The following is a 16,867-nucleotide window of genomic DNA, read 5'->3' as shown; positions in this document are numbered from 1 at the left end:
TCAGAAAATGAGAAAGCCTCATTTAATTTGCCCTGTCCCTCATTTCTAATCAACTACTGTGATATGGCTTTCTGCCCTTATTGCATCTACCTGGGCAAAGGAAGTTTCTGGTGGTGTTTTCCTGTGTGCTTCTAGAACCAAGCAACTTCAGAGACAGATAAGAAATTGACCAACTCCTGGCTGCCCAGCCTGCTGCAGCCTCCCTGAGCCCCAACTCAGGGTGGTGGGACGATGTCCAGAGATTTTGTGGTCCCCACTCTCTAACCCAGATACTGCACTCAGATCTCGGTTTAATATAGAGAATGTTTCCTTTTTAATAGATATAAAAGTCACTACTAAAATTAAATTTATTTCCCTTTAAATGAAAAAAATTTAACATGCTATATACCATTTCTAGAAGGAAACTAAGATTCTAAAACTTAAGATATGTGAGCTCATTTCAATTTCTTATAATATTGAAAATCACATTATAACCAGGTACCAAGGGTTTTGTCTTCCTCATATTTTTTTCAGTAAAATAAGTAAATCATGTAGAGCTGAACCAAAAGCTTTCCTGAAAATCACTACCCTTTCAAATCACTATACCTGTGCTTCTGACCCAGAGGAACAGACTTTGAAAGTCTTGGTCTCTTTCTTCATCTCCATCAATAAAGATGATCTTCTCAAGCCCCCAGACTGTTAAACACTAGACAAAATTTTAGATACACTTGATGTGATGGCTAGGAGGCATCCAGATCCAGTAGACTAAGTAATAAATTAGGAGGACGAGATCTTGGTCTTCCCTTTGTAGCTGTGCTACTGGTGTGTTAAATAACTTGGAGCCCACCTTACCAGTCCTGTGGGTCAGCATCTATAGTACACCATGTTGAGGGAAGATTAAACTTCCTTGGCTAAGAACAATTCAAATGTTTTAAAATATTTGCTGAACCAAAATTAATGTACAATATCACTGCAATTTTGCCCAGAAAATATGGGGAGGTCCTTCAAGTGACCCCTTTAAGAGAAGTCTTTCTGTGGCCTACCCATGGCTTTTGGGAAAATGATGTTTTTCATCATTAAGATAAAGAATTTTAGCTTGAGCAAAAGGTGCTTGATAATGCAAATCATCCCCATCTCTTCATAATCTTTACCCAGTGTCTTGTGTGTTGTTACCATCACATTTGCCTTTCCTCCCTATTCCCGCTGTTGGATGCTGTCTGAGCCATCATCCTTAAGGAATTTACCAGGCTAATAAATAAAGAGGTCAGGAAGTTGGAGATCAAAATATCACATGTACTGCTTAGAGATCACTTCTATTATTATGTAATAGATCCCTAAATTAGACACACACCAGAGTCAGACAAAATAGTAGACACACATGGTGTGGTAGCTGGAATCTCTAAAGCCAGGCACTTTTTCTAAACTTACCAGTCAGATGCCTTATTTCTCCACCCATAAGGGTTGGATAAGGGAGAGAAGCAGGGTATGTTACTCTAAGAAATGCCTTTCAAATGGCAACCTGAGGACCAGAGAATAGAAGTTCCCACTTGTGGCATTTTTCTGTGTCTTGCCTCCCAAGTCTAAATAATCGATTATTAGCAGCGTATCTTCAAATACTAAACATTTAGTTAAAAGATTAGCTTTGGAGATGGTCACATGTTTAGAGAGACAGAAATTAGAAGGTGTAAGGTAAAAGAATAAAGAGGAAAAGCAAACCAAAGGCATTCTCTAAATCCCACAGAACACAAAGAATTTGGTTTGGGGTGAAAATGAAGAAATCCAAGCATGGATTTATGAGAAGCTGATGAAAGTAATCTTTTTCACTTTGAGACTGTTCCTAGTACTACTCAGATCCACTCTCATGACTTTAATTTTATCAAATTGTTGTCATTACCAAAATAGCGCAAGTAGACATTACTCTAAGAGATGCTGTCGGGGTTTTTTCAAAGGTTTTAGCAAAGAAGAGGAAAGATTGTGTTTAAAGATACTGTAAAGTTCAAAGAGATGAGATGCTTGTAAAATATAAGAGAAGCAGGTGTTAAGAATGGGGAATGACGTGAAAGAGAAGTCAGGGGGATGCTGTAGAGGCACTGCATGTGATCAAACTGCAAACCTGATGAGATTAATGCAAGATGTGACTTCTAAATCCAAGCTGAGGAAAGACAAGTTTCAGAAACAGAGTCAGGAAAGACAGGTTGCTTCCCCCGCAAAATAATCTGAACTTCTAAGCCAATAAGAGTTGTTGGCCTTTCCAAGCATCCTAATAGAGATGTAACTGGGGAACCACAAAGAGAGTTAGTGGAGGTTAATAACATGTTAAATACCTAGGGAAATCATTGTCGAAAGAATATAATTGGGGCATACATTGGATTCTCTGAAACAAGAGGGACAGAGCAGGGTTGGGACTAGAGTAAGGTGAGTGAAGTCTTTGCTTTAGTCTTTTGCTTTAGAATTTAAGGGGTGTCCCAAAACCTTGGCAAACAAGATAAATAATATTTTAATATTATTAAAAATTAAAATTAATTCTCAACAGTCCATGATGAACAAAATATAAAAAGTTAAGAGACAATGTCATTATTACTGTTTTTCCTTTTGCATCAGTCTAATCTAACTCAGCACTGGTTTGGAGGAACATTCAAGTAAGACAGTTTATTTAATAAGATATCTTCCCCCAAAGTTCTTAGTGCATAAGTTCCACAAAGCCCATCCTTGCATTTGTCTTTTCACAAGGACAGTGAAGTTGATCTGTCTTCCCTGTCTGGGATTGTAGGAGAACACACAAGGAATCCTAGTATCCCCATGTTTAAGATTCAACTGACAGAGATAAACTGGGACAAAGGAGTGTCAGTCCCACCAGCAGCAACTTTCAGGTCTGAAACAGCATAGCTGAACTTTTCTGGTTTTGCACTTATTTTTCAAGTAAGAGTTCTTGGTTGGCAAGTGTTTTACCAAAAGGATTAGTATGCGAAGAGAAGAGCCCCAAGCCTGGCTCTAATCATCACTCATGGTCACCTAGTGGTACCATGTGGACAAAGTCTGTCTTTCATGATACTTCTTCAAACTAATTGAGCAGCAAGAATCTATTTTCTTTTTTTTAAGAATTTTTTTTTTAATATTTTTTTTTTAGTATTTGGCGGACACAACATCTTTGTCTGTATGTGGTGCTGAGGATCGAACCCGGGCTGCATGCATGCCAGGCGAGCGCGCTACCGCTTGAGCCACATCCCCAGCCCCAAGAATCTATTTTCTTACTATAAGAAAGCAGAGCTGGGGAAAAAACTCTTCCTCCTCTGTAATAGATGGCATACCCATTGCAGGCAGAGAAAAGTGACAAAGTAGAGTCAGTATATGGAAATCTTACTTGACCCTCTTGTCTTGGTACTGTCACTGGGCTTATCAACAGTGGCACTATTGGCATGTGGGGCTGAGGAATTTTTTGTTGTGCAGGGCTGTTCTGTGCATTGTAGGATGTTTAGCAGTATCCCTGGCCTCCATCCACTAGATATCAGTAACTCTGTCACTCCCTTTTATGACAATCAAAAATGTCTGTTGGGACAGATAACTCCCCTGGCTGAGAACCACTGGGCTGTCAAGAAACCAGGATTATCAACTATGTCCAATTTTCCTCATTCAGCTTTTTCTCACTTCTTTGTAAAATAATAAATGTCTTTTGCTGAAATACATGTTGATTCAAACCAATTAACATTTTATAATCTAAGACCTCTGCATTTTCATGGGTTGATTTAATTAAAAATAGTAGGTTATAGAAATGGAACCCTCACCAACTAACATTCCATATCAAATATATCTGATGCTTTCAATAACAAGAGAATATCCAATTTAATTTCTTTTGTACAATAAAGGGTAATCATTCTCAAAAAACTGAGCTCTTGACATCAGTTGACCTGGTAGCTCAAATTTTTAAACTCTGTTTTTTTGGAACGAATACGCCAAATAGCATTGCCCCCACCTCCAACCTCCTGCCCCTCTGATAGAGCTCATGTAATGGTCACAGCTCAAAACATCATTGGCATCTTTGTTGGTCCCTTTTCCAGACCCCTGACATCAGGTAGTTGCCAAATTGTTTGCATTTTGTTCTGTAACATCTCTTTCTCCATTGCTGTTCCCAAGCCTACCACCTTATCAAGCACAAACTGGTACAATAACTTATTAACTGGTTCTCTCCCCTCCCAGTATTTTCTTACTAATTAATCCTCTCAAAACTCCTTCTCGAGACAACTCCTTTATCTTATTGATTAGTAAGGACCCCTCACCCTGAGCATTTGGCATTCTTATGTTTTAGTTTCACTTTATCACCCCAAGCTCTTCTCCCAACATCCGTCTACTTATGACCCTCATGTTTTCCAAACATACTCGTATTTTTCTGATTTCAGCCTTTACTGATATCATTTTTTCAAAATCTTTTTCTTCAAGGTCCAGCTCAATTGCCCACATACGTACACCACCTTCTTGATCTCCGTAGTTAGTTGTGAATTGCTTCCTCCTTTGTCTTTTTTTTTCTACCTTGTAGATTTGCATTCTTGCTCCCCATCTCACCAAATGTGTTCAGAGGGGATGCTAATGCTGGTAAGGCCCTAGACCAAATTCATTAATGAACTGAACCATGTTCTTTTGTATAAATTAATTAATTTTTTGTTCTTGTCATTTTGTCATCCACAAGGAGACGATTTTTATATCTTCCATAAAATACCTGTGTGAAAATTCATTTTTATAGTTGCTTGACGTTGCTGATCAAGGGCCACTTCAGCCACTTCTGTTGGACTCAGACTTTTCACCATCTGTACAACTGTGGACAGAATTGTTTTATCACTCTCTGTCAGTTTTTTAATTTGTAAAATGGAGATAATACCTACCTTGTAGAATTGATATGAAGATTAAATGAATACATTCTCATGTGCACATGCACAAGTGTATATTATGGAAGATGTCTATGAAGCACCATATATTTGTTTATCCATTTACCTATTATTATTATTTTGATTTTTAAATTTCTCATCATTCTCTTGAAAATCTCTGGGGAAAGGACAAACACAGAAGTAAATGAGAAAATCTAGTTATTGAACATTAAGAGGAAAACAAGATGGAAAAAAATATTAAATTTAGATTGACTTAAACATTCTAGAAGCTGAATTTATAACATTGCATTATTAACTTATTTTACACTAATGGAAACACTATTATTGATGTATCTTGCAAGAAAAATAAAAGTAATTTACCAACATGCCAGGCACAGTAGCACACACCTGTAATTCCAGCTACTTGGGAGTCTGAGGCAGAAGGATTAAAAGTCCAAGACCAGCCTGGGCAACTTAGTGAGACTGTGTCTCGAAATGAAATTAAACAAATGACTGAGATGTAGCTTAGTGGTAGAACACTTCTGGATTCAACCACAGTTTACTGCCAGAAAATAAATAAATAAATAACTCAACAACTTAAATCATACCTTTTGGAAGTAAGAATCTGTTCCAGATTATTTTATTTACAACTCAAGGCAGATATCTACTAGATAGAAAAGCAGATTCTCTAGAACAGTGCACATGTTTACTTAGTCACCTTAGCAAAAATCAAGATTTATTGCCTTTCAAGATAAATTTTGACTAAATATTGACTTTAGGTTCTCAATCATTGTTTACCTGAAAGGCCAATAAATCTTGACATTTCTCAATGTGAGTTGGAATCTACTTGGTATTTATTAATTTATTTCACACAATTTTTAATCTTAATAACAACATTCCATGAGATTAGACAAATATTGTAGAGTTTAGCAAGTTTATATTTTCAATCAGCAGTAATTACCTACACATGATATTCCCTTCACTTCATATTTAAATATATTACTTTTAGCACTGTTTATACAACCTGGGCCCTACAAGTCAAAGCTGTTTTAGCTATGTAAATATTCAGTGCAAAACAAAAGCAAAATCTCACCAAATAGCTTACAGGATACTTTAAATTTTAAGCCAATTAGTATTCAGATTGGTTGTCTTCTTTAATTGCCACAGTTCTGCAGATTAATCAAGTAATACATTATTCTGCTTCACAGATGACCTCTGTCTTAACAGTTGATATCTTTGGATCTATCTTGGTCTCATCTGTTGCTCTGTCTCTCTAGATGTAATGCATCAATATGCATCAGATGCATCAACTCTTGCTGCATCTATGCCCAGTGCTAATACTCTCCAAGGATAACATTTACCATATTTCTGTGTTAAAAGGAAGATTCTTTAGGTACCTCCATTTTATTTCAGAGAAGTTATTTATTCCTGCTATATTCTTAAGGACATAGCTCGCTAGCAACAGCTGTAGTCCATTCTACAGTTGCCAGCTTAAGTTGACCTAAATGTGTGTCAGCCACAGTAGGAACAATTTCCTTTCAAGTATGATTTATGCTTTTGAACATGTGTCAGTTCTCTGACCGTACAGAAGAACTTTATGAGTCAAAGTTTCAGCCAACAAGGAGTGACAATTTCCCATGGATAATCTCTTGTTCCTATAAAATTTGTAGATGTGCAAAATATGAAATCCATCAGAAAAATGTCTTGTTCTGATGAACAGAAGAGAATTTCAGTATGTAGCATTGGAAATACCCAGTGAGTATATTTGAGGATTGTTTTAGCATGTATATTTCCTCCTATCCACAAAGTTTTAATCCCCTGGGAAGATAATTTATTACTAGGGACTTAAAACCTCATAGAGAAAATAATTTTGAAGCGTTGCAGTCTATAGTGGATCCATAATTCCAACAACCAGGTCATCATATTCATTATTAGCAATTACAGGTGGTACACAATTGATTTTTTAAAAGTTCTCCTAAGTAAATGCCTTTTACTCTATGGGTCACCACCTGGGCCCAGAGAAACTTGGATGCTTGAAACAGGAAAAGTTTTGTATCACTGGTTTCTGGGTAGTTATTTTTCAGTGTCCCTCACCCTTTGCCCCTTTTCATTCTACAATTGTGTAGAATTCCATATTCTCAGTTCCACTGTGCTAACTGAAATCACACGTGTGTTCAGTGTCTCTTACATCTCAGCTCTGTCCCTTCTGACTGTGGAGGATGCAAGTCTAGGGCCCAAGTTTGTTTTCCACTTCCTTTAATCAAGGTTACACTGAAAAAATTGCTTGTGCTGTGTCAGGCAGACCTATGTTTAAATGTTGCCCAGCTTTGTGCTAATACCAGGTTGAATAAACAGAACTTTCAATTTATACCAAATTTAACACTTTCTTTTAAAAAGTATAAGTTCAACACTTAACTACTTAATGAGCCAATGCTTATAGACTGTAATCTAGGAAAACTAAATTCTTCATGACTTTCCCCACTAATTCTTGTAAAATAGCAAGTCATTGAACCTCAATTTCTGGTTTCCTTCATTTTGGAAAATCTGGTCTCGAGAACCTATGATCAAAGCCCAGGTCTTTGAGCAACATTTTATGTCACACTTACCCCAGCTCACTGATCCCTGCCAAGACCCTGGAAGAAAAGAAGGGAAGGAGAGGGAAGTCCCTTCATCACTTCTGTGGACATCTTGTTCTACCCTGTGCAAATGGTTAAAGAGGGTGTGACACCAGGTTTTTTCTCTTTTTACACAACAGGTGAAAATTTGTCTTCTCACTTTGTTTATCTCTTTTCCTCCCTTTTACAAAGGCACCTTCTCTTTCTTTTATTTGCCCTTATTCTTTTCTAGAGCGTTTCTACCTTCAGATACAAAGAACTGGCTTTACCTTAAAATTAGGTAAAAGCTTACTTTAAGGGACGGGAAGCGGGTGCGGTAACTGACCAAGCTTAAATGCGTTCTGTGCATGCTCTCCTCCATGAGGGAGATTCACTTGGGCCCAGCACAGCTGATGTTACTCCCCTCAGAGACCTGTGGGTTCTCAATTCCTGGCCAGGAAGGCGGACTGAAGTTGGTAGCTATGAAGTAGCTCAAGATCTTGGCTCCTGCTCAAGATCTCAACTTCAGTAACACCACATTGTAGCCAGCTGAGCTCACTAGGTACTCTTGATAGAAGAAAGACTGTGCTTCGTGGAAGTTCATGCCAAAATTTCTGCTTCAACCCCCAGCAACAGATTCTTTGGGTGTCTTAGTGAAAGGCCATTTGGGAAATGGACTGTACATGCAGCAAATAGGATTTCAGTTAAATGGTGACATTTGTTTCCAAAAGTGTATCAGAGGGGAAGCTAAGCTCTTCAGAGCATGTGTTCATTAAAGATTTGAAGTGGGGTGGGAAGCAAAAAATAAAAAAATAAAAAGGCAAATGGGTTCTCTTGTGAGATAGTTTTTTGTTCCTATGAATTGAATACACTGAAAAGTTTCAAAAAGAGACTGGAAAGAATGTATTTGCTTTGATCTAACATGTAGAGTGTTCCCTTCTACAAATGCCCTTTAATTTAGAAACATTGTTGAAAAAATCTGTTGGAAAGTACATAAAAATATATGTAAATAAGCTCTAATTAGTTATTTCAATTAATTATTTTTTGTCCCTACTTTGCAGCTCTATTTTTCTCCCCATAATGTTGCTTTTCAGAATCCAGCTTTGGCACTCTCTAAAAAAATGTGTTTTTTAACACTCATTATTAAGAAAACACATTTTTTCCCCTGTTGAAACCTTACAATGATAAAGTAAAATCCGAGATTGTGTATCTTTATGGAGAATTGTTTCAGACATTTTTAGTCCATGATTTGCTAGTATGATATTAAAGGAAATCTTGCAGTTAATTGAAAGACCCAGTGTTTCTTTGTTGAAATAGATGGTATGTGTTGTTTTTTAGAAAATGAGTCTACATCAGGCCAGTAACTAGCCTCTAATCTTTTTTCCCAACCATCCTATGTTCTTTCAAAGACAAATACATTGGATTTGGGGGTGAAAATTTTTATTTCTTTCCAAGTTGAATGGAGTACTTCCTAGTGGAGATAAGAATGCTCTGGAAAATATATGTAAAATGAACTCAGCTTACATCTATACTGCCAATGTTTAGAAATTGACTAAGAACCTGAAATGCTGATTTTGAAAGCCTAGAAAGTAAACTATGTGACAAATAATGAGATTTACACTCAGCAGTCTGTGTGCCCTCTGCACTTTGGTTGAACAGAAAGTCTTAAGAGCTTGGAGGGACCTTGGAGGAAACCTAGAAATAAGGGAGCAGACCTTAGCTTTTATCCATCTGAGTCCCTGGTAGAGACAGGGAAGGATGATCATTAGAAATGCAGATTCCTGATCCCTACTCCAAATCTACACAATAGAATTCATTTAGAGGAAGGGGTCCAAGTATTTCACCACCATCTCCAGAACATTCTGGTGTTGAATTTGACAGTCTAATTTAGGTTAATCCCTTTATTTTGTGGCAAGGAAGCAGGCCTTGAGAGTTTGATGGATCAGGCTCACCCTGAGCCCTGGGGAAGAGGAGACCCAGGTCTCCTGACTCTAGTCTATACACAATGTGCGCAAAGCTGTCCCCAGGCAAATGGACAAGTTCAAGCTGACTTCTGGGTCAATAAGGTGATTTCAGCACTGAGAGAAGGACGGCATGACTAAATAGGGTATGAAGGTAAAGATACCCAGGGACTAGGGGTAGGAGTTTAGGTGCTGCTCCTCTTGTCTAAACTAAACCCTGAATGAACCCTAGCCATATGCTCTCATCCTTTTAGCTTTTATGAGCCCAGAGACCTCTCTGAAAAATTGTGAGAATGTTTGGCTTATTTGCTCAATAGTTGAACCCCCAGCTTTGGGCCTGTGTGCCCAACTGATTTAAACATTTTTAGCCTATGTGTTTTCTTCAAATGCATATTTTAATATTGTCTTGTTGCATCCAGAAAATTATAATAAAGTCATTAAAATCATAGGCTGAAGCCTAGCAGTACCTACTAAAGTATATATAAACATTTAGGAAATGCTTACTAATGTTTACTATATCCAAAATTCAAACAACCAAAAAGCTAAAATAATTTGTTTTTTTAGTGTTCTATTGTGACAATTTAAACTATAATGATCCTGAATTTCTGCAGGATTCACCTTCTAAATCATTAGGAAAGATTGAATTCTATTCTCTGTCGCTTCAGTGTCGATTTAGTTTGGCTATTTCTAATATTTGGAAACAGCAATATTCTAGTGTCTAGGATATGTTAGGTTCCACTGAATTTTGTCCCATAGTTTATATGTGAACACATTTCATATACAGTTCATAGAATGGGCAACATATTTTAACAGGGATGGTAATGAAAGTGGGCTGTTGCAAGAGACAAGTGGTCAGATTAAAAGGATTACTTTTGGAATAGCTATGGGAAATTAAATTTTCTTTATGTGTATATGAGTGTACATGTGCCAGATAATACTTAGTTTATCATTCCTTCAACATAAACATTTATTGATGGTCCAGTATGTGTAAATCTCTGTGTTAAATGCTGTGGATAATATATATATATATATATATATATATATATATATATATCTGAGAAATTTAATGTGGCTGGCTGGAGAAGCCCATAGAAAGGCAAGACCATTTAAGGAGGCATGTGCTAAATGCCAAGTGAGTAACGCAGACAGTGAGTGCAGCAAAAAGCATTCCAACATCCACAGCCTGGGCTTGCGCGGCATCTCCTCTGTAGAGCAGGAACTTGTTTGGTTCTTCGTTATCTTGCATGCATTCTTTCTCCTTCCTCAGCCAGCCTGACAAACAGGAGCTTGTAATGATTTTGTTGCTGCTCAATAGTAATGAAATCCACTGGAGGATCAAGTTTTTGAAGCATAACACTTACATATTTACTTACTATTTTTCAGTACCTCTTGTGTTTACCAAGAGTAGGATCTAATTCTCTTTCTGGAAGATGCACCGTGAAGCTATCTGATTATGAATGTCATTTTATTTGTGATGGAAATTCCATTGGGTGTTCTGATACTTTTGTTTTAGGAGCTCATGTGAATCAGTATCTTTTTAGGTTGGCAGTTTGTTAAATAAATGCGTTTGAGCTCCTTGTATGGAAATGGAGTGCAACACAGATCATTACATGATTATTCTTGTTATTGAAACAGTAATTCAGTTTTCTGCATCATGAAATAGTGTCAGATCTCTTAGATCAACATAGTTTTTGGCACCCAACCGTGAGAAGTACCATAGTGGAAGGATTTCTGAAATGGAATCTGCAGATCGGAAATGTCAGAATAGTCATACTGTTTGTGTATTCTTGATCACCAGTTCTGGGGCTGCTAGGATTTTGTCCTTTGGGATGATCATAACAGAATTTCCATTCTCATTATGTAGGAGGTAGGACTTCGCTTCCAAAGAAAAATAATGGATACTTTGTGGCAGGGCCATGATTATTACCAGGGCCCCTGGCAATAGCTGGACAATGCTCACAGAATCACAAACTTTCTGAAATATGAAACGGGTGTTAGCAGTCACTTGCCAGCGGCCAGTGCTCTTGAATAACGGGCAGAATTTGTTGGCATAGAGAGCAGAGAAGGTGTTGTAAAAGGAGAAATAATGTGAGCTACTAAGTGTAGGGTAGAATGAACACATTGTGTTTGTTTGGGGAGTGATGTGGAGAGTTATCTGACTGGAATAAGAGGTTGTATCCCCATTGGAGAGTAGTGAGAAGGAAAGCTGGAAAGGTGAGATGGGGCTAGTCAACGGCCAAATTCCTTACATTGATTTTGTAAGCAAAGCAAGGCTACATATCAGATTTTAGAATCATTTTAGCATCAGAGAAACCTAGAGCCAAATCTAAACTCCACCATTTATTGGCTTGATGACCTCAAACAACATGTGTAACCTAGCAAAAAATCTTCTTTTTTACATAGGTAAATTAGAGCTGATGATATCTTCTTCATACAAATGTTGTGTTGGTTAGGCCAGAGCCTGTATGAGAAGCTCTTTGCAAACTGCCTGGTACAAATCAAGTTTTTGCTCTGAGAAGCCAGGAGATAATGGTGTGTTTATAGAGAAACTGCTCTCTAGCAGCTGAATGAAGAAGCAATAGAATAGAATCAGAAGAGACCAGAGACAGGAGAGCAGTTAGGTGACACAGTAGCCCCCCAAGTAGTGAGAGAGGGTGGAGATGGTCAGACCAGGAAGAAGGGAACTCATCTGTACCCTGTTGCAGACTTTCATTTAATTTGTGTAGCCTTGTCCTCTGGTATCAAAGCACAACAGTCATAGACTTTCTTCTGCCTTGAACAGGCTGCCAGCGACCCATTGGTCTTTCCAACGGAAAAGCCAAGGTGTGCAATTACAGTGGCTGGTATTACTGCAGCAGCTGCCATGTGGATGACAGTTTTCTCATCCCAGCACGCATAGTCCACAACTGGGATACTTCAAAATATAAGGTAAGTCCAAAAACTGACTTAGTAGTAATTCAGGTGTCCACTTGTTGCAGGTAGATTCTAATAAAAGATAACAAAATAATTTGAAGCAGATTTAATTAGGTAGTCTCATAAGAGCTGCCAGATTTTATTTAATATTCTTACATATCTCTCAGATTAAAGGCTTCTTAACTATGACTCATTAATTTCCTAATTTTAAAAGATACATAGCAACTTAGACTTTTTGGCCTTGAAAATTAATGATAGAGGTTTAAAGAGAATTCTGATAGGCCATTTTTTAAAAAATTTTTTCTTTTTAGATTTACATGACAGTAGAGTATATTTTGACATATTATACATACAGGCAGTATAACTTATTCTAAAGCGGATCCCATTCTTGTGCTTGTACATGATGCACAGTTTCACTGGTCATATATTTATTTATATATGAACATAGGATAGTTATATCTGATTTATTCTATTATATTTCCTATTCCCATCTCTACCTTCCCTTCATTCCCCTTTGTCTAATCCAATGAACTTCTGTTCTTCCCCTGCCCCTTACTGTGTGTTAGCATCCACACAGAGAGAATATTTGGCCTTTGTGGGATTGGCTTACTTTATTTAGCATTATAGTCTTCAGTTTCATCCATTTACCAGCAAATGCCATAATTTCATTCTTCTTTATAGCTGAGTAATATTCTATTGTGTACATATACCACATTTTCTTTATCCATTCATCTGTTGAAGGGCAAACTTGGTTGGTTCCATAACTTAGCTATTGTGAATTGAGCTGCTGTAAACATTGATGTGGCCACATCATTGTAGTATGCTGATTTTAAGTCCTTTGAGTATATGCCGAGGAGTGGAATAACTGGGTCAAATGGTGGTTCCATTCCAAGTTTTCTGAGGAATCTTCATACTGCTTTCCAGAGTGGTTGCACCAATTTGCAGTCCCACCAGTAATGTATGAGTGTACCTTTTCCCCACATCCTTGCCAACATTTATTATTACTTGTATTTTTGATAATTGCTCTTCTGACTAGAGTGAGACGGAATCTCAGTGTAGTTTTAACTTACATTTCTCTAATTGCTAGAGATGTTGGACATTTTTTCATGTATTTGTTGATCATTTGTATTCTTCTGTGAAGTGCTGATAGGCTACTCTCTCTCTCTTTTTCTTCTCCTCCTCCTCCTCCTCCTCCTTCTTCTTTCTTCAGTGCTGGGGATGGAACCTATGGCCTTGCTCATGCTAAACAAGACTCTATCACTGGGCTACCCCTGGTCTTTTTTTTTTTTTTTTTTTTTTTATCTTATCTCCAACATCACAAGGTTATGGGATGATAAAATGGGAAAATAATGTATGAGCATGAGCATCTGGTGATCTTTGGAGAAGGCTTATATAATCCCAGATACTTCTCATGGTGGAGTGGCTGTCCTCCCCATATAAAGGTCTGTCTTCAGACACATTCAGCCCCTGGAGCTGGAGCCATGAGAGAAGTTATGAGGTCTTCTAGGTGGTGGCCTACCGAAGGAACACTTTTCAGAGGCGTCCTCAGGCCTCCATGTGGACTGTTGCTTATTTGATAAGGAGAGCAAGTGTGAAGCACTTTGTTCTTTGTTCTTTGCACAGAAGAGCCAAGGAGGCTGCCCAAGAAGTACAGGTAACAGGTTGTTTAGCTGTAAAACTGCAAGTCGACCATGATGGGGAGAAGACTCAGGCCTGGGGGCACTCCAACTCAAAGAGGTAGAGAAAAGAGGAGGACCAGCAAAGAAGGCCAAGAGGCCACGAAGGGTAAGCAATGAGGTAGAAGAAGCCCAGGCTATCTGACAAGCCATGTGAAGAAAGTGTTCCCAGGTGAATCGTGACAGATGCTGATAGGTCAAATAAGATGAGCAGGAAGAATTGACCATCAGCTTTAGTAATGTGGAGGTACTTAGTGATTTTAATGAGAGCAGTTGAATGGAGTGGTAAGAGCAGTGGGTTCCACATAGACAAGGAAGGGACAAAAGACAATTCTTCTGAGAAGCTCTGTGCTAAAGGAAAGGAGAGATGGGGAGAAATTCAAAGAGAAGTGAGTCAAGTTAGGTTTGATTGTTTTTGTTTTAGTGGAAAAAAATAACAGCACATTTTCTCTGCTGATTCAATCCAGGAGAGAGGGGAGAATTGCTAGAATGATGTGGTTGAGTCAGTGAGGGTAGATTCATTGTAGACAGGAGGGTTTGGCCATCACTTGGAGCATGGAATGAGAAAAATGGCAATCTATGCATGTGGGTGAATGGGTAGGTAGATGTGATATTTGGAGCTTATAGAAGCCCTTCTATCTGCACTAGTATTTTCTACCAATTTGTTTCATTTCATCATCAAAAGAAACTAAGGACCCAGATCCAGTTACTCTGAGAATTGCCTTTACCTTCTACTTCATAGGGAAAATTGCATGATTGGGTAATAATTCCATCAATTCACCAAAAATCTTGTCTTCATCTACACACATCCTTTTTGCCCTCCTTCCAACCACAGAGGACCACTCTTAGAGAAGGTCCATTCCTCTGCTTCTGATCGTGGCCTTAACTCCTCTCTTCTCCGACACAGTTTTGACCCGTCGAGTTGACCTGTGACTGTTTCCTATTCTGCTGGACTTGTCTGGTATATAGTACTTGAGCAGGTAGACCATACTCTCCTGGAATTCTCCCACCTTGCCTTTGATAACACACACTTGGTTCTCTTCCTCCTTTCTAACTTCTTTCGCAGTTACCTCCCTTGGTTCCTTGTTATTGGCATTCCTTGAAACTCCTTCTTTGGTTTCCTTTTCTCACTTTATACTCTACTGGATTATCTCCCTCTATTCTGTTTGTTTTGTTTTGTTTTGTTTTGGGTACTGGGGATTGAGTTCAGGGGCACTCAACCACTGAGCCACAGCCCCAGCCCTATTTTGTATTTTATTTAGAGACAGGGTCTCAGTGAGTTGCTTAGTGCCTCGCTGTTCCTAAGGCAGGCTTTGAACTTAAGATCCTCCTGTCTCAGCCTCTGGGATTCTATTCTGCTTTAACTACTAGGATTCATATGCTGATGATCCTACTTTTAACTCCAATTCTACTTTGCTACTGAAATTGAAGACTGTGGCTTTAATTGCCCAATAGACATCTTAGCCTTAGTTTTCAATCTAGTAGTCTTTGATATATATGAGTTAACTAGCTGTATTGTTCAGCATTGTAGAATTTGGCAGATCCAGCAATCTAACTCCCTACTGGAGTGGTACTCTAAATTTAGAATTCTGTTATGGGTTGGGTGTAGTGATGCATGCTGAGTAATCCCAATGACTTGGGAGACTGAGGCAGGAGGATGGCAAGTTCAAGACCAGCCTCAGCAACCTAATGAAGCTCTAAGTAACTTAGTGAGACCCTGTCTCAAAATAAAAAATAAATAAATAAAAGGTCTAGTAATATAGCTTAACAGTAAAGTACCCCTGGGTTTAATCCTTGTAACAAAAAAAAAAAAAAAGAAAGAATTCTGTTATGGTCCTGTGTCTTGCCCACAGAACAGTGAATCTTGTATGCAAGACACTTACTTATTTTTATTGTAACTTTGTCATCTGGAGCAAGTAGGTGGAGTCTTTGAAGCCTAAAATGAACATGAAAATTGTGAGCAGCCAATTGACGTATAACCTTTTCTATATCCCTGGGCAGCTCTGTCACCTGTTTTATCCAGCAGCCAAATTTTCACTGTCCTTAAGATTCCTCATCCCAATCCTTCCTGGCATCTGATCTTGCCTTCTACTGCAAGGAAAATGGAGGTTATGAGATATTAATGGGAATGTCTATGAATCTATCTATATTTGTATTTGTCCTTCCTACTTTCTCTCCTAAGCTGGGAAAAAGAACAGCACTTTCTCCCGTTCAGTGATCATCCTTCCATGTGTGCTCCAGATGTTTTTATCCAGCTAGTGGATCCCTGTTCATTCTTCAGAGTGAGTAAGAGCACATCTTCTGGTGAAATCGCTGTTGCTCCTCATCTCTCCTCATTTGCTGCATCAGTGGCTGTCTCTTCTATGTCACCATCACATCAAGCATGGGTCTCAAAAATTGTGCTTACTTAGGGGTTTAATAGCAGAGGCTTAGAGTTAAACAGGGATTTGTCCAAAGCATACCTCTGCCTCTTATTAAGTGCTTACTTTTTTGGGAAAAAATAACTCAAATGGGATTGAGTCTCAGTTTCCTAATTTATAAAATGAGCACAAACTGTCTGGGTTCAAGTCTTGTTTTTATTGCTTATTAGCTCTGTGACCTGGACAAGTTATTTTACCTGGACAAGTCTCTCTGTGTTTCAGTTTCCTCATCTGTGAAGGAGGGTAATAATACCTCACAGGGTTACTACTGTTCAGTGGGTTCAAGCATATGCTCTTAGAATAGTGCCTAGCATCACTAGTATATGTCAAAGAAGCATTTGTTCTTCTTGTAATTCATAATTTACTTAAAAGAGTTGTGTGAATCGGGATAATAGAAGGAAGGCACTTATCAAATGACTGTGGTAAGCACTTAATGAATGGAAGTTCTTTTCATTGTCATCACGTCTA

General features: G+C 38.2%; 1 protein-coding gene across 2 annotated transcripts in view; it reads left to right on the top strand.

Moving 5' to 3' along the window:
* The window catches only part of Plekhm3 (pleckstrin homology domain containing M3), a 219,853-nt gene that overhangs the window by 57,158 nt on the left and 145,828 nt on the right, over positions 1 to 16,867 (top strand). For both annotated transcript variants that reach the window (XM_046462966.2, XM_046462964.2), the window contains exon 4: positions 12,173 to 12,318. In XM_046462966.2, the coding sequence (XP_046318922.1) occupies positions 12,173 to 12,318 (146 nt within the window). The remainder of the gene's footprint in view (positions 1 to 12,172; positions 12,319 to 16,867) is intronic.

The sequence above is a fragment of the Marmota monax genome, unplaced genomic scaffold, assembly GCF_021218885.2.
Source record: "Marmota monax isolate L192 unplaced genomic scaffold, Marmota_monax_Labrador192_F-V1.1 WCK01_AAM20220418_F8-fsc00095, whole genome shotgun sequence".
Taxonomy (NCBI): domain Eukaryota; kingdom Metazoa; phylum Chordata; class Mammalia; order Rodentia; family Sciuridae; genus Marmota; species Marmota monax.
This window is presented reverse-complemented; position numbering and strand designations above follow the sequence as displayed.